Source organism: Pan troglodytes, chromosome 7 (genome assembly GCF_028858775.2).
Source record: "Pan troglodytes isolate AG18354 chromosome 7, NHGRI_mPanTro3-v2.0_pri, whole genome shotgun sequence".
NCBI lineage: Eukaryota > Metazoa > Chordata > Mammalia > Primates > Hominidae > Pan > Pan troglodytes.
The window spans coordinates 143,453,629-143,471,985 of record NC_072405.2 but is presented as its reverse complement, the minus strand read 5'-3'; the positions used below and the strand labels follow the sequence as shown (position 1 = coordinate 143,471,985).

Sequence of the window (18,357 nt, the reverse complement as noted above, 5' to 3'; positions counted from 1 at the left end):
CCTCCAGCACTGACAGTTTAGCTGGGGATGTGCACACTGACTGAGCCATTCTAGGGACCGAGGATTATTGAATCCCTGCTATGCACAGGCTTTGTGCCAGGCTGGGAGGAGACGAAGGTGCCTAAGACAGAGCCCCTGACTGGCTCCCCACCTAGTGAGGCCAACAGACACATAAATAATGATTGCAATTCAGTGCAATCAATGCTATAACAATGGCATCCACTCATTTATTCATTCTCCCTTTCATTTATTTATTCACCACACCTGTAGTCAGCTTTTATATTGTGCCAGGTGTAGCACTAGGTGCTGGGGATGCAGTGTGAGAACGAAGCAGACCTGCCTGTGGGATGACAGGGGAGTGGCTGGGCTGTGTGTGTGCTGGGGCTGAAGAGGGCTTCCCAAGACAGGAGGCATTGGGAACGGGTTTTGAAGAGGGGGTGGGAATAGATCAGTGAGGAAGCAGGAGAGGGTACCCAATGCACAAGGACCCTCAAGTGCACAGGCACTGAGCTGGCAACATGTGCCAGGGCCTGGGGCCTGCAGAGCCTGGTGTAGGGTGCAGGGTGGAGGCAGGAGGAGGTGAAGGCTAGGATGGATGAGGATGGGTTCAAGGCGCAGCATACATCAAGGAAGACCTTGAATGCCTTGGTTTGGGCTGAGGTCTGGAAGAATGGTTTGTTGAAGGATTTTAGCAGGAGGACGGCAGGGTTAGATTTGTGTTTTAGAAACACCACACTGTATCCAGTCCAGGCTTTGTCACTGTTCATGTTACTCTGGGAGTTCACTTTCTGAGCCTGTCTTCTCCTCTGTAAAACGGCATTGCTACCATTGCTTAGCTCCCAAGTGACTGGAAGTGAGCTTCATATGAGGTCACAGCTGGAATTCCTCCTGCTGGTACATCCATTGCAAACCATCACTCTGATGACCACTTGGGGACTGTCTTGCCCTATCCCTCAGTGACTCTGGCTGATCTCATTTGTCTTCTGCACAGTGACTGGTATTATTATTCCCATTTAACAGATCAGTAAAGTGGCTTGCTTATGCCCAACACCTAGTAAGTGACAGAACTTGGATTTGAATCTAGATCTGTTTCAGTTAATGTTTTTCCCACTACTGTACATGAGGGAGAATTTTCTGATGAAAAAAAAAAAACAGCTGAAAGGTAGTGAGTGCACCATCAGTGGAGGTAATCAAGAAGAAGCTAGACAATTATTTGGGCTGGCAGTTGTAGAGGGACATCAAGCCTCACAAAGCCTGACACATAGTAGGTGTCAATAAGCATCTGTTGATAGGATGAATACATGAGTGAATGTTCATTTCCCCAACTAATCTGCCATCCTTTGAAGGCAGAAACCACATGCCGCCCATCTGTTCCCCTGCATGCACAAACTCACAGGCCCTTACAATCAACATACCTAAGATTTGAGTGAGGGCTCATTCTATAGGGAGAACTTTGTTTGCACTATCTCATATAATCCCCTAACAAATCACAAGGCAGGTCTGCTAATGTTCCCCTGAGCAGTGAGAACACAGAGGCACAGAGAGGTTAATGTCTTGTGCAAGGCCACACAGGTCAGGTAGTCAGGGATGGAACCAAGGTCTGCCTTGTCCAGAGTTTTCGAGCCACTAACTCTTCTGCCTCTGATCACTGCACAGGGAACACTGTGCACATGTGAATTTTGGGGACATGCTCCCATCAGATCTTGAGCAAAACAAATATTTCATGGGGGCTGGGAGCTCAAGGAGAGGCTTTGGGATCCTGGGACATGGCTGGATCCCCATGTGGGGGTACCTGTCCCTTCAGGGTTCTTGTTGCTGCCAAAAATGAGCTGATAACGGCCCACTGCCCTGCTTCTCCCCCGAAGTCCAGCCTAAGCTGCCATTCAGGTGGTCTAGTGCGTGAGCACTCAGCTTCCAGAGACAACAAATGATGCTCATTGCTGAAGAGTGAGGGTTGGGAGGGGCCTCATGGCCAGAACTTCTTCTGGAGAGCCGGTGACTCTTAACGCTGTGAGTCATCTTAGAACTCCTTTACCCAATCTGTCCCTGCATGAGCAGGGAACGGCAGAAGGACTCTAGTAGTCTGAAGTGCTTGACTCTAAGCCTGTGCTTACAGTCTCCACCTCTCCCTGAGTGAAGCCATAGTTTCCTTCCTGCCTTCCTGCTCCATTCCAAAGCTGCTCTGGGGCCCTGATCAACTGGAGGTGCATGGTGCCATGGCGGCTTTCACTCCTCCTGGGCTGGTGGCATATACAGTGAATGATATCAGCTTCTAATGAAAAAGCCTGTCCAAGAACCCCCTGGCAGTGGCTTGGAGTGTAGGGGTGGCGAGGTCACATCTTAGAACCTCCCAGTTAGTTCTGGGACCTTAATTCCAGTGTGATCCCTGGCACCTTGTGCCCATCCACTGGCAGCCTCCCTCGGCCCCAGGCAGGCTGAGGCAGCTCATCCCCTGAGCATCCCTCGAAGGCTACTCACTGGGGCTTCAGCTGCTTGGAAGGCCAGTGTAGGGTCTCTCTCTCTCTCTCTCTCTGTCATACACACACACATGCGCACACACCATCAGCCTCCTTCAACATCCAGGATGGCATGACATCTCTACCTGTCCTTTGCTTTGGTTCACAGCTCTTTTCACTGAATGGTTCTCTTTTTCCACCCCCCAAGAAAAGGAGTGGGGGAAGCATCTCAGCCAGAGAAGGGAGATGAGAGTTTCCCACACCACCTTCTGTCTGTGCATCCTATGTGGGCTCTCAACTCCCCATTCCTTGCACATCCGCTTGCGGAGTCATCCAAGGGCCCAGGTACCACCAGCCCCACCCTTTCCTGCTGCCTGGGGACCTCCTCAGTGCACCCAGGCCCGTCATGATGGGGAGTCACTGGGGGAATATCTGGGGCACGTATGTGTGTTGACCTTGAGTGGTTGGTCTGGGGCCTTTCTGGGGGTGTCTCTGTTGGTCCAGAACATCAACACATCCTGAAGGAAATGTGTAGCACCTCTGGGTCAGAGCTGTGGCTCCATAGGTAACCCAGCTGTATCATCCCAGCCTCTAGTACCCTGGTTTGGCTGCTGGTGGGACTCCCATGCCGCACCTGTGGTGCTGTGCGGTGAAGAAGCCCGGGAGCTTGGGCCCCTAAGCCACACCTGGCCCTTATCTTTAGTGGACAATGAGAGTATGGCCTTTGTCAAAATAAAAACGATAAACCCATTTCTGTGTAAGCAATGGGTATTTGTGCAAAACAAATACCTATTTGCTTGGCTTGCCTGGGTTTGGGAGAGAGAGGTAATTAGTAGAATATGAACGTTTAGAGGAATCTTTTTGCAGCTAAACAATACAAAAATAGGCCTGCACATTTTCCAGAGGCTTCTGTAGGATCTCAACAACAGTACTTTCCTTCTGGGGGCTGGGGCTCATCCTCGAACCCCAGGATGCTTGCTTGGGCCCCTGGGACCCTCTGAGGTTTCTACCAGGCTCTCATTTTCCTTGGGGATTGGAAGCTATTCCTGTTTTCCCCAGCCACAGGCAGGAGCCTGCCCCATATCCTATCCTGTAGAGTCCCCAGGGAGCCCTGATGGCTATCTTCTTACCCACCATGAGCTACCTGAGCTGGGTGACTGGGCCTGTTCCGCAGATGGAGAAAATAATCTTTGCAAACACACTGTCATATGGAGCCTACATTATTCTGTCCAACAACGGAAGCCAAGAAGGCAAAAAGGAGAAAAGATAGTAAGTCAAGGAGAATGTTGTCTAGGGAAGGCCAGAGGAGGGGAAAAAAAAAGACAAAAACAAAAACAAACAAACAAGAACAACAACAAACCAAAATAGCCTTGGGATTTCCAAATTGCAGATGTTCACATAAAAGTCTCTTTCATGATGTACTTCTGGAAATAGACTCTGCAGATAACACTATGTTTATGGGGAAGACAGAGGTGGTGGCCACTCTGCGGTGCTTCTGCTGGCAAGATGCCCAGGGCTTGCTCAGGCACAGCCTGGTCCTGCTCACTTCTGCCTGCTGCAGCCTCTGAGCCCACCAGGCCCCACCCACCCCACTGAGACTCCTCCTGCCATACCCCTCCCTCCTCAGCAACCCCTCCTAGCTACCCAGGTACTAGGATGCTGATTTCCAAACTTTACTGCAAAGTACAACCACCCTGAGGCTTTAATGGACACTCTACTCAGAGATCCCAACCTAAGGGGCCTGGGAGGAGCCTGGGCATTGGGATTTTTTCCAGGTGGTTCTGAATGCCCCAAAGTTTCAGAATCACTGGCCTGTGAAACTTGTTAAAATACAGATTCCTCAGCCAGGCATGTGGTTCACACCTGTAATCCCAGCTGTTTGGGAGGCTGAGGCAGGTGGATCACTCGAGGTCAAGGAGGTCGAGACCAGCCTGGCCAACATGGCAAAACCCTGTCTCTACTAAAAATACAAACATTAGCTGGATGTAGTGGCACATGCCTATAGTTCCAGCTGCTCAGGAGGCTGAGGCAGGAGAATTGCTTGAACCTGGGAGACAGAGGCTGTAGTGAGCAAAGATTGCACCACTGCACTCCAGCCTGGGTGACAGAGTGATAAAAACCAGATTCCTAGATCCCTCTTTGAATATTCGCCTTAAGTTTCTCTAGGCTGAAGGCTGGAATCCGTACTTTGACCAGCAACCCTTGGGAATTTTACAGAAATAGGAACCACTGCCTTAGAACATTGGGCAGGGATAAGAGAAAAGCGTGGAGATTTTAGACCATCTTCCTTTTTTAACATCTGACTTTTGTACAACCCACACCCATGTTCATTACCCACCGACACTGCTAAGCTGCTTTCACACAGCAGTTCACGCAGACCTGCAGAACATACCGCATTCTGTGATTCATCAGGGTGACACAACTGCTCTGTAAGCAGGTCTTGTGCAGTTAAGTGAAAATGATGTATTTTATCCTTGATATTTTAAAATGACTGAAAAATGAGAGACAACCAAAAGGAGTATCTCCCGACGATAAGACCCCTAAGTCCTTAACCCCACTGGACAAACAGGGTTATCAGTAGGTAGGCGTTTGCATATCAGTATTACTTCATTTTTACAAAAATGCTTAGCAATAGGCATAGGAGCAGAACGTGGGAGGCTAGCAGCAGTGGGATGGACTGCCCAGGATACCTGAAGCGTCCCGTTTGATGAAGGAGATAGATCCCTTTCTCTTCTAAGAGTGTGTGCAGTTTATTGTGAACAGGGCATGGAATTTGCAGAAAGGGCACGTCATCTGCAATGAGGGGACCCCATTTGACAATTACCCAACCTCCTGCCACTCCCAGCTTTGGGATCTGGAGCCGTGCTCACCTGCTGTGAGCTTGTTTCTTCATTTTTAAAATGATGGTGATGTCAACATCCTCCAGCCGCCTTAATGAGCCATTATTAGTGTCATCCCTAGTTCACAGATGAGGAAAATGAGGCTCCAAGAGCTCAAGAATCTTGCTCAAGATCTCACAGCTGGAAGGTGGTCTATTGACCCAGAGTGTCCCTGCAGAACCCTTACTTGTAATCACCTTGCTGCACGGCTCCCTCATTCATTCGTTCTTCCCTCCACCCGCCCATCACACACATGTACCAAGCGTCTACCATGTGCCTGCTGTTCAGATGAACAAGGCAGGGTCCTCATCCCCTGGGAAGATAGCAGTGGAATTGAGCCCAGGTTGCCAAGGGCCCCCAGAAGAGGAGTGAGGAGCCCTTGTGGGGAATCTCAGGGACGGGTTGCCCTTTCCCGCCTCCTGGGTGCGCGGCACTGCGCCTGGCACACCCTGGGCAAGTGCTCCGTGAGCAGTGTGGACGGTCGGAGGCCTTGGCTTGCCCTGTTTCGGAGGCCGCACCTAGATACTCCACCAGGGGGCAGGGTTGAGGCAGGAATGGCCGGAGCCGGCCCTAGCTGGGCCCGGGAGCTTTCAGGACAGGGTTGTCCTGCTGGAAGCAGCTTCTGTTCACTGCTTTGCTGAAAAGAGAAGCCCTGGGGACCGTGAGAGAATACAGGCCTGGCCGGTGCCCATGTCTTCCCCACGCTTGTTTCAAAGCGCATTGGGTGCCTCTGAGTCAGCCACAGGTAACAGACACCTCTTTTCCCAACACCTCCGGCACTTGCACCCCTAGGCACCTGTATCCCGGGCCCTGGTGGGGGCTCCCCTTCAAGTGGGGCCTGGGACAGTGGTCCTGGGTAGATCACCTTCTTTGAAAGCTCTTAGCTCCAAACCCGTGAAAGGTGTCTGAGCCAGGTACATCCTCCTCCTTCCCCCACCGCACTGCCCAGAATCTCCCAAGGGTGGTTTCCAGAAAGTTGTTGGCCAGGCTGCATGTTATGGGATGTAGAAGGTTTTCGAGATTTTCTACTAATTGGTTTTATGAACATGCAGGCGGGGAAAGTCAACTTTACATGATGAGGGTACAAGGGGCAAGAAGCCAGGTTTTTTTTCCAGATAACGAGCCCTAGTCCATGTGTTCACTCATGCATTCACTCATGTGTCAATCTGTATATAAAGCATCTACTAAGTCCCACATGCAGTGGCCAGTGTCAGAGACAAAGCCTCTGAGAACGTCCAGCCTCCAAGGAGACAGGAACATAAAACAGGCAACCGCATTATAAAGGTCAAAAACTACAGCCCAAGAGCCGTAGATGGCTCATGACATTTTTATAAGGGCCTGCCCACTATATGATAACCCTGTTTGTCCAGGGAGGTGAAGAACTTAAGGGTCTTTTCATCGGGAGCTACTCCTTTTGGTTTTCTCCCATTTTCAGTCATTTTAACAAAACATCAAGGGTAAAATACATCATTTTCATTTAACTGCACAAGACCTGCTTACTGAGCAGGGGAAAGAATGCTGAATGTTCTCACAGTTTTAGAGAGTAGTGAGAAAACCACAACAAAAAACACTGAATACTGTACACAAATTTAAACTGTGTTCTTTGCTAGAGACATATTTAAATATTCACCCAAGTTGAGAGAATAATATAACGAACCCTACATACGCATCGGCAGCTTTGATAATTATCAACACTTAGTTGGTCTTGTTCCTTCCATTTTCCCCACACATGTATGGTTGTTTTTTTTTTTTTTTTTTTTTTTTTTTTTTTTTTGAGACTGAATCTGACTGTATCGTTTAGGCTGGAGTGCAGTGGTGTGATCTCGGCTCACTGCAACATCTGCCTCCAGAGTTCAAGTGATTCTTGTCCCTCAGCCTCCCTAGTAGCTGGGATTACAGATGCCTCCCACCAGGCCCTGCTAATTTTTGCATTTCTTAGTAGAGATGGGGTTTCACCATGTTGGCCAAGCTGGTCTCAAACTCTTGACCTCAAGTGATCCACCCACTTCAGCCTCCTAAAGTGCTGGGATTACAAGCATGAGCTACCACACCTGGCCGTATGCTTTTTTTATTCTTAAAAATCTAGCGAATCCTAGACAGCCTGAGATTTTACCTGAAATTCTCCAGTGTGTCTCTAAATTATGAGGAATTTTTGGGAAAAATGTAACCCCCATGCAATTATCACACCAATAAATTAGTTACAATTTTGTAACTTTTTCTAGTTAATACCCAGTCCACATTCAGATTGCACTCTCCCAAATAATTTTTTTTAACAGATGGTTTCTTTGAATCAAGATCATCTACATTTTAAGTAAGTAATTTAATCCTTGTGATTATCCTAAGAGGCAGGCTGCTTTTATTATTAGCTTCCTCATTTGTTAGATGAGCAAACTGAGTCACAAAAAGGTAAAGGTCAGATAATTTTTCCAAAGCCACTAGCAAATGGCAACGTTGAGGTTTGAACCTCAGCCCTGGGACTCAAAGCATCCATTTCTTAAGGCTTCACACCTAAGGGCCATACTATAAGGTAACTTAGCATAGTCTAGGTAAGGGCTACGAGGGTGAGATGAAGAGGGGAAAGGGCATGGGGTTGGGAGTAGGAGCAGAGAGCGCTCCCTAGAGGAGCAGACATTTGCACTGAATCCTAAAGGATGAGTGGAAATTGACGAGAGGGAGGGCAGAGAGGGCATTGAAGCTGGGGACGACATGAGCAGGGGTGTGCAGGCAGAAGCAACGTGGCATGACACGTGATGACCAGTGGGCCATGTTGCTAGGGCTTAGTGTTCAAGGACACAGAGATGGCAGTCAGGGGCCCAGGACAGAGGATGCGTGCTCCCTCCCCTGGGGAAGGCAGTGGTCTTTCCTGAAGTCAGTTTCCTGATCATCAAAACAACCCCATGAGGTCAGCATTGATGGCCCCAATTTGACAGATGGGAAACTGAGACCCAAAAAGGTTGAGACACAACAAGAAAATGACACAGTCAGCTGTTTTGACTCCAGGTCCTATCCTCCTCCAGCGACCTCTAAGGCACCTCGTTCTTGCCCACTGTCCAGTTCATTCAAATAACCAAATGTAACCGAGGGCCTTTCATGTTCCAGGCCTGGGCTTGGCGGTGGCTATGGGGTGACCATGGAGGGGGCCAGCCCTGGAGCCACAGCGAACACAGACACGGGTGGAAGAATGAAGCTCTTTGCTGTCATTGAGCTCGGGCTTGTTCCACCTACAAGGGCAGAGTGGGCATCTGCCAGATGGGGTAGTGGGGATAGTCTTCCAGTCTCCTGAGCTCCTTCCCTGGAGGGGAGAGGCCCTGGGCTCCAGTCCCCATGCTGAAGCTGGTGGCCTTGGACAAGTCACTTTCTCTGTAACAAGAGCAGGCTGGGATGAAGGGATCACTGTGGGCCTTCCACATCTGGCAATGGTTCGTGGATCAGGGAAATAAAGCAGGGGATAAAGTCTATTTGTCCTCCCTCCACCGCCCAGAGCATGACTCCATCTCCCTTCCCTCCTCCTGCACTGGATCCCTGGCTCAGATGGGGAGAAACAGAACTGGCCTAAGGGACTGACACACAAGGATACCCCTAGGAGCTGGTCTGGGCAGCCTGCTTGGGGCACACGGTGGTGTTCTGAACCTTGCATGCCATGGAAGTGCGTAAAACTCTCGGCGCCTCAGTTTTCTCCTCTTTAAAATGAGGCTGATAGGAGCTCCTGCCACATAGGGCTCTCGTGAGCATCAGATGAGACCTGTGGGAAGGGGCTCGCCGTGGGCCTTGGCTCACACTAAGGGCCCAACAAGGGCTGGCTCTTTGATCATCTAAGAGCCAAAGTTTGCAAGCATCAGGACTTGGCCACTGGAGCACAGGGCCAGAAACAGCTGTCAAGGAAGTCAACTGGCATGCGTGCCTGTGTATGCGTGTGTGCATGTGTATGTAGGCGACAGATTTAAATACAAATAGCATGGCTGGGAAGACAGGTGGCTGCAATCTCACTCCACGCAGCGCCTGCCAGCTCTGTTATCCATGAGCTCCCAAAAGGACCATGAGACAACACTGTCTAATCTCAAAGCAGCTTGATATTCCCTGTTTAATTATGGCTCCTCCAAGCCCCTTCTCGACACATGCTCCACACCCAACCTCTTTCTAAGTCCTCTTTCTGAGTCCTAAGGTCTCTGTGACACAGGCATTCACATCCATTTTACAGGTGAGAAACTGAGACCCAGGAAATTTAAGGGCTTGGGGCTGGGATGTGGTGGAGCTGGCTCTTGACACAGGCTGTGTGCTGCCCGCCTCCTCTTCACCACCGCACTACCCTGTCTAGAGCACAAGCATGAGCAGAGGGGCGTTCTTCTTGTTTCCTTTTTCACATAAAGACATTGAGGCTCAGAGATGCAGGCAGAGCCTGCAGAGACCCCAGTCTCCTGACTCCTCGTTCTGTCCTTGCTCCAGAACCAAGCCCGTAAGCTGCCGCTTGCCACTCAGTCCTCTTAGCAGTTGAGTCCAGGCCCTCTTGCCAAATTCCCTCCTTTTCCTCCCCAGCATGAAGCTTCCACTTCAAAAAAATCAGTGGTGTTCCCTCCCAGCCTCCCCCATCTCCTATACACATATTCTCCCCAGCCCATGCCAGGTCTGGTTCTTGCTTTAATTCATCCTATCAGGAAGTACACCGTGAGCACCTGCAATATGCAGGCATAGACAGTGACAGAGCAACAGAGCAGGGAAGATGTATGGGCAAGCCTGGTAGAGGGCACAGCATGTGCAAAGGCCCTGGGGCCTGAGGGCACAGGTGGTCAGGAAGCGACAAAGGGCTTGGCTTTGCAGGAGGGTAGGGGGAGGAGGGAGGGTGGCTCAAACACAGGGCAAGGCCAGCAGAGAGTCCCAGCTGGGCGACGTGTTTCCTTCCACGTGGGCAAGAACAAGAACCCATGGGTGCCCACAGGAGGATGTCTGCAGCTCCATTTGGAGGAGGCCACCAGTTCAGATGGCTTCAATTTCATGAATCAGAGAAGGATGGGGAAGGCATTTCAGAGCAAAGGAACAGCTTGGCCGTGTGCACAGAGGCGGAACTCAGGAGTATTTGACAGCAAGGCTCATGAAGTAGAAAAGAAGGTGAATGGGAGAAGAACCAAAGGAAGAGACTGGGAAAACAGGCTTGTGTAGGAAGAGCAGGGAGAGGGCCTAATTGGGAAACCACTGAGATGGTGGGACCCCTCGGACGTCCAGGTGCTGATGTGATTTTCAGTTTTATGAGGCTGCTGTGGGCCAGAAACACAGCTACACTTTGAGGATTGACAAAAGAGACGTGGGCTGAAAGGATAATATTTTTGGACACTGTAAGAGGGACAAAGCACATCTAAATAGACACCTAGAGCAAGGGACATACATTTTGGGTGCCGACAACCCCTTTCTAGAGAAGCAGCAGTGTGAGCTCCCCTGCTGCTTGTTAAATGATGGATCTGCCCGATGAATGAATGAGTGGACTCTTGGAATATATGGCAGCTCCAGCTGGAAGCCAGCTTTGGGATCAAGTCCAATCTCCTCACTTTCAAGATGAGAAAGTGAGCACAGAGAAGGCAAGTGGCTTGCCTAAAGCCACACAGCAGGAGCTATTTCCCCCTGGTTTTCTAGCTCTCTAGGCAAGGAGTCTGCTGTTCTGCTCTGAGGGCAGGGGTATGAGTCCCTGCTCTCTCAGGATATTCCCCTACTCTTAGAATTACCCGCCTTCATCCCCTCCCAGTCATGGGCAGGCTCATAGCACACATGCCTTTCTCCACTCCCAGACTCAGAGCAGGATTCCTAGAGCTGCAGGGTGGACCCCTCCCTTCCTTTCCTTTGGGCCTGGGCTTTCATTTTCTCTCACCCTACCCCCTACCCCTAATCAAGACTTAGCAGATCCACACTCAAAGCCCCAAGCCTGAACTTGCCTCCAGATTGGAGACCGTGGGGTGGGCGGGCTCAGATTTTATCGCATCCCCTGGAATGCCCATCGTTCACACTTGCAAGGCAGTCTCTTCTCCCTTGACTCTGTCTCTCTTCCTTCTTTCATAGAGAGGAGGAGGAGGGGAGCTGACTGGTTAATGGAATGTCAGAGCTAGGGGAGAGACTAGAGTCTATCTCAGTCACTGGTGTTTGAAATCAAGTATACATAACAATCATCAGGGTGCTGGTTAATGTGCAGATGTGTGAGGGTGAGGTCTTTGTAGGAATTCTGGTTCAGGGTTCCAGAACATGTTTTTCACCATCTCCCATGTTCTCCGAGCTTCCCCCTCTGAGTCCTAAACATACCCCGCTCTGCTAATATAAACCTCTGTTCCACACTGGAACCATCCTCCAGTTTAAACACAGAGAGACCACTCACCACCACACCTCTAGAAACTGGAAGTGGCTGGGCATATAGTTGGGTCTGTTGGGGTCCATGGAAAAAGGAAATAGGCTCAGAAACTCACAGTTGGCATTGAGGGACCAGGTCATCCTGACTCAGGTTAGTAAGATACACATCTCACCTACAGGCACCACCACCACCACCACCACCATCATCATCATCATCATTTCTTTCTCCTACATAATAACCCAAAAGTGTTCACTGACCCTCTAAATGTGCCAGGTAAGCTGGCCAGGCTGTAGAATCTGTGGGATCTTTAGAACACATGCCCAGCACTGAGCCAGGACAGCCTGCCCATTAGCCTGCCCCTCAGCCTGCCCCTCCTCCTAGCCACCTGGTGCTGAGCCTGAGGTCTTTATAAACCCCTGCTCATTGGATAGGGCCTTGCCTGCAGCTGGTGCATCCACTCAAGTTGGAATCCCTCTGCCCTGCTATTGGAACAATAGAATCCTTCCCTTGGGTGTTCTGGGGCCTTGTGGGCTTTGTGTCTGCTTCATTCCCCATTCAACACCCTTAACAAGCCAATAGTACTAATGTTAATATATTCCTTTATACAGAGATGATCCTGGCTCAGAAAAGCTGGGCTACTTACCTGAGGGCACACAGCCTGTAAGTGGAGACACTGGGATTAGAACCCTCGGCATTTCTCCCTCCTTACCTGTTATCATAGCCTTAGGCACACTTGTGTCTTTCTAGGCCGACACTATCTAGTAAAATACAATAAGAGCCATAGATGAAATTTTACATTTTCTAGTAGCGGTATTAAAAAGTAATAAGAAACAGATGAAGTTTAGTGGAATAATAGATTTTGTTTAACCCAGTATATTCAAAATATTATCATCTCAATATGGAGTTAATATAAAAATTATTAATGGGAATATTGCGCTCTCACATTCATACCATGTCTCTGGAATCAATGGTGTATCTTATGCTTCCGTAACATCTCAGCTGGGACCAGCCTCATTTCAAGTGCTGAGTGGCCTCCTGCCGCACGTGGCTACTGACTGGCTGGTCTAGATTACAGCAACACCACTGCCTCATAGGTGTGAGCAAAAGGGCACTGTGCCCAGAGTAGAGTGGACACATGCTCAGTGTGAACCCTTGCCACCATCCACATCACAGGGATGCAGGGCCCACCACAGTGTCCTTGAATGAGGGGACAGCTGTGCTGAAGCCTTGCTTTGAAACCTCCACGGTGACCCTGGCTGGCTCGCTTTGCTTCCTGGTTGTGGTTGGCACCCTTCTCAGCCCCTCCCAGGAACCCACCTGGACCATGGCTGCTTCGCCACCCTTGCTTCCATATCAGAGCCCACCTCCCTTGGAGTTTACCTCCCTGCTGCCCAGAGGATGGCTGAGGTTCCTGGGAAGATCCCTGGGTTGCTGTTTATACAAAGCCGAGGGCAGCCTCCTGGCATGTGGGTGCTTTGCTGGCACAGGGCCGGAGCCTTTTCTAAAACCTGGGGGTGGTTGGCGGGGCTTGCTGTGGAGCCAGGAGTGCTGCGCAGCCCACAAGGTAGCGTTTTGTCTCTCAAGGAGCTGGTTGGGCGGAGGCCTGTTCCCGTGCCCACTCCTTCTCCAAATGCCATGCCGAGGGGGAAATGCCTTTCAGTGCCGTCCTCGTGCCAGCATCCAAGATAAACTGTCGGCTGGAGGGGCCCTGAGCTGGCAGCAGGGGCCTCAGGGAGCCCAAAGAGGCTCTGGGTGGGGAGTTGGGGGTGTGGGGCCTGGATGGGGTTTGAAATCTTCACTCAGATTCCAACTGTAAACAGGAGGTGTGAAAAGACATATTGTTCACATTCTCTGTTTTCTAAAGGGGATATTTTGCCATACACTTGACCCACATGATTCTGCAGTTGCTTCTGGAAGCCGAGAATGAGTTTGTATCTCACACCCAAACACAAGGTTCACACACACACACACCACACACACAAACACAACACATACACACTCAACACACACACACCACACACACTACAAAAACAGACCACATATACACTCAACAGACACACACTACACACATATACACACCATACACACACCTCACACACACACACCACATACCACACACACCACATACATAAACACACCGCATACACACTCAACACACACACACCACAAACATGCTCACACCATACACACACCACGCACAAGCACCACGCACACCACACACACACAAGCACACTACATACATAATACACACCACACACATACACACCATGCATACACACGCATACCACACACCACACACACACAACACACACACAAACCACATACACACTGAACACACACACCACACACATACACAGATACCACACACACACCACACACACAAACACACCATATACACAGTACACACACCACACACATACACACACAAAAACACACCACAAACACACTCAACACACACACCACACACCACACACACGTACCACACACACCACACACACACGTACCACACACACCACACACAATAAACACCACACACACACACCACACATTCCCCCCACACACCCCAGGCACATACCCCACAAACACACCACACACACTGCACACACCCCCCACACACCACACACGCCACACACACACCACACACACACTACACACATCCCCACACACACCACACACACCCTCCACACACACACCACATACACACCACACACACACCACATACACCACACCCCCCACCACACACGCACACACGCACACACCCCACACACATACTACACACACATACCACACACACTACACAAACCCACACACACACACCCCACACACCACACACACCCCACACACCCCTCCATACCACCACCCCCCCACACACACCACATACACACCACACACACCCCCACACACACCACACACACGCTCCACACACACCACACCCCCCACCACACACACACACCCCACACACATACCACACACACACCACACAAACCCACACACACACACCCCCACACCACCACCCACACACACACACCACACAGGCACACACACATACACACACACCACACACACACACCACACACACCCCACATACACACCATACGCATACCCCCACACACCCTCTCACAAACACACCCCACCCCACACACACACAGTGCAGCTATGCACATCCCACATGCACTGATACGGGAGGGAGGATGTGGGTTTTACCTGTAGACCTATACATAGACCACCACAGGCCTAATGCTTGCCCAGGATTTTATCACTCAGCATTCGTTTGCTGAATTACACACTTCTGAGAGGTTTTCCTCAGGCACATTTTCACGTTCAGCAGCAGGGAGCTTGGTGTGGTGAGACTGTTAGTCCCAATTAACACACGAGGAAAGTGAGGTCTGAGGTGCAACGGGACTTACTGCGGCCGACACAGCCAGTGGCAGAGCCTGATTCCAGCCCCTCTACTCTGGCTGACGTTACCCCTGTCACCTGCCCCACTAGCCAGTAAACTCTGTCGGGCAGGGACTACATGCCCCTGGTTTCTGCCCTTGGACCAGGGAGGCAGGAGGCTACATTACCAAGAGCTGGACCAAGGTTCAAATGTCAGCTTCCCTGATTACCAGCTGTGTGACCTTTGACAAATTACTTAACCTCTCCGAGTCTCAGTTTTCATATCTGTTAAGGAGGATAATTGCACTTGCTAAATAATATTGTTATGGGAATTGTAGAATGTGCCTAATAAATGTTTGTTGGGTGAACTGAGGTTGGTCTTATACGTGTGTTGGCTCAGTACTTGCTAATGCACATTAAATGGAGTCCCTTTCTCTTAGCACATGGCGGACATGCTCAACAAATGCAGAAGAAAAGAATAAGGAGACGAAAACGTAAGTCATATTTGCAATACACCCTTAGCACAGATTAAATTCCCAAATACACTCGGCTGTTCCTGAGATCACTCCAGTGCCTTCCTCCTCGGCTGATCTCCTTCTGGGCTGCCATCTTCCTCCTTCCGCTGCAGAATCTTTACAGAGTGCTTTCATATCTCCCAGAGAAGTCCCCCTTGTAACTCTACTTCCTCAAAGCTTTCTTGGCAATTCTCACATGCATTTTCTTCAATATGAACATTTACAACCATTTTTTCCATTAAGATCTCACTGGGACCCTGGTTGGACATGTGCTCCCTTTGCATATTCATTCGGGAGGATGAGCATGTATGGAATTTGGCTATGAAACAAGGCTGGTTTCCGAGTGGAGTCCAGCTCGTTTCTATCAGTCTCACAGCCCACACAGGGGGCGGGGCTTTCAGGACATCCTGAGAACTCCAGTGCCGTGCACACCTCTGTCCCAGAAGCATCTAAATCATGAAACAAGCATGGGGTGGGTGGTCTGGGTTCCCCAGGCACGGGCTGCCTAGAAGAGAGGTACCTTGTGCTGGTCCTGGGAGCCTTCCCTCCAACCTGCTCCCTGGGTCCCTCCACACGCTCTGCTCCTTTGCTGGTCTCCTCTGGCTGAGTCCTCGGCTCTGTCCTTCACTCCTCCTCAGCACCGGCTGTTCTGGGAGCTGACTGGGGCTCCAGCGTACTTGGACTCATGCTTAAACCTCCCGCCTCCTCTGCCCACTCAGACTTTGGCTTCTCTCAAACGCTCACCTTTTCTCCATCCACTCCCTGCCCTCCCAGACATGGCAACCTGCAAAGCTATACCCAAATAAAGGCGCAGCCATACCCAGAGCCGAAATAAACAGTGACTTAGCTCCTTCTGGGCACTCCTGTAGGACACAGTCAGCTTCCCCTAAGTAGGAATGGTTAGAAATTGGCATCAGAAGATCTAAGTTTGGGCCCTGGCCACTTATTAATGAGGAGCTCCTGGGCAAGTCCTTTACTTGCTCTCACTTTCCATTTCTTTCATTTGTGAAATGGAGCTGATAACTTTCTGGTAAGGTGGTTCTGAACCAACTATAGTCAGGCACCATGCCAGGCATGAGGATTTAACCAAGATGAGACAGACCCACTCCCCGTCATCATTACACACACCGAGGCATTGAGAGGAATTCCTATTTCCCAGGTCTCAGTTTGCTGTCGGCTCTCGGCCTCAGTTCTGGCTGAAGCAGACCTAGAGTCTGATTCTGGCAAGTGGTTTAACCCCAACACTCGGTTTCCTCATCTGTGAAGGGGGCTTCTTAACCCCCAAGGAAGCCATCAGTGTCATTTGGGGATAAACACTCTTTTGCCATCACCCCTCCGTCTCTAGGCTGTTCTGCCAGGAGCAGGTCCTGCCCTGGGCTGTGGAATCTGGGGCTCAGAAGCTGCCAGATACCCACCTCCTGCCCTCCTTGCACTGCCTGCCTCTGCCTTTTCCTCACCATGCCTGGCCCTAGCAGGCTGGCTCTACACGGTCACATATGTGACTCCCCTGGCTTTTGGAGGTGCAGACCTTTGTCCCTTCCCCTTGGTGTACCCTGGGGTGCAGGTGGAAGAGAGAGAGACTCTGGGGTGCCCACATCACCCCCACCCTGGAACAGCAGGCTTCATAGGCAGGACCCAAGTATGGACACTCTGCAGACTGCAGAGGGCTGTGCAGACTGGAGGTGACAGCAGTTGGGGTTAGACATCACCCTGAGCACTGTTTGCTCAATAAGGAGCTTTTGTTGAAAGCTGGCATTTTTCTTTCCAATTTTTTTTGGCTTTTTCCATCTCCCATCTTCGCAGCATCTCCAATGCTTGGAGTCTTGGAGTTTTCAAACTCAGAGACTCTAGAAGTCACCTAACAACTTCGTCGCTTTACGCTGCTCTGGGAGGGTGAGTGACCCACCCGAGGCCACACAGCCAGGTTAGGCGAAGACAGGTCTGGAGCCCGGGCCCCTGACTCCCAGTTCTGCTGAGGGTCCCGTTCTTTCTGCACTGTTTCAGGTGGGGAGAGAGGGCAGGCTGGACCTGTGCAGTTTGTTTCCCCAAGTGTCGCACCGTCCTCCTCACCCTGCCAGCTTCAGCCAACCTGGGCAGCTGACTCCTCACCCTGGGCTCTGTCCTTGCCCTGTAAGTGGCCACCTTCCAGCCCCAAACCTTCCTGGCCCTTTTCATCCTGCCCACCAGCCCCCATGTAGCAGGACCCAGTAGGGAAGGGAGCTGGGTCTCCCTCTGAGCCCCTCCAGGCAGGACTCACCATGGCCAGGACGGTGCTGGCGGCTGCTGCTGTCACTGCTGCCAGCGTCCAGGGCAGGAACCACCTCATGCCTGGACGTCAGTGGCACAGGCATCGACCGAGCAGCCCAGAGGATCCGACCACCTCTCGGGGGAGCTGGGCCCAGACTGGCCGGCCCATCAGGAGCACCAGATATGCCTCTTCCGCAGCCCTTGGGGGGTTTTATTAAAGCAAGATCTGACGTCAGGGTGAAGGACAAACCCTGCATTTTCCTCTGAAAAAACTTTTCCTGCCTCTCTCTCTTTTTTTTTTTTTTTTCTTCCCTCTGTCCCCACCTCCAGCCTGAGCTTGGCCAGCCTCCCCAGCTCTGACAGTTCTTAAAGGGAAAGTTACAAGGCTATGACTTCACACTAGGGTGTGAAATTCTCACAGAGGAGCTGGGGTCATCCTGCCTAGGTCTTTCACTACTGTAGGGAGGGGGGAGCGTGGGAGGGTGCAGGATGACCGAGGAGATACTGTTACCCCAGGCAGGCGGGTGTGTGGGCTTTGAGAGGGCTCCCAGTGGGAA

The 18,357-nt window shown here is 50.9% G+C and overlaps 1 protein-coding gene across 2 annotated transcripts in view; it reads right to left on the bottom strand.

The window, feature by feature from the left end:
* The window catches only part of CCN4 (cellular communication network factor 4), a 40,704-nt gene extending 22,624 nt beyond the window's left edge, over window positions 1-18,080 (bottom strand). Inside the window, exon 1 of one of the 2 annotated variants that reach the window (XM_528234.9) lies at window positions 17,811-18,080. In XM_528234.9, the coding sequence (XP_528234.2) occupies window positions 17,811-17,879 (69 nt within the window). In that variant the 5' untranslated portion in view covers window positions 17,880-18,080. The remainder of the gene's footprint in view (window positions 1-17,810) is intronic. The other variant, XM_001139211.8, reaches the window with a different exon arrangement.
* Window positions 18,081-18,357: the final 277 nt, after the last annotated feature.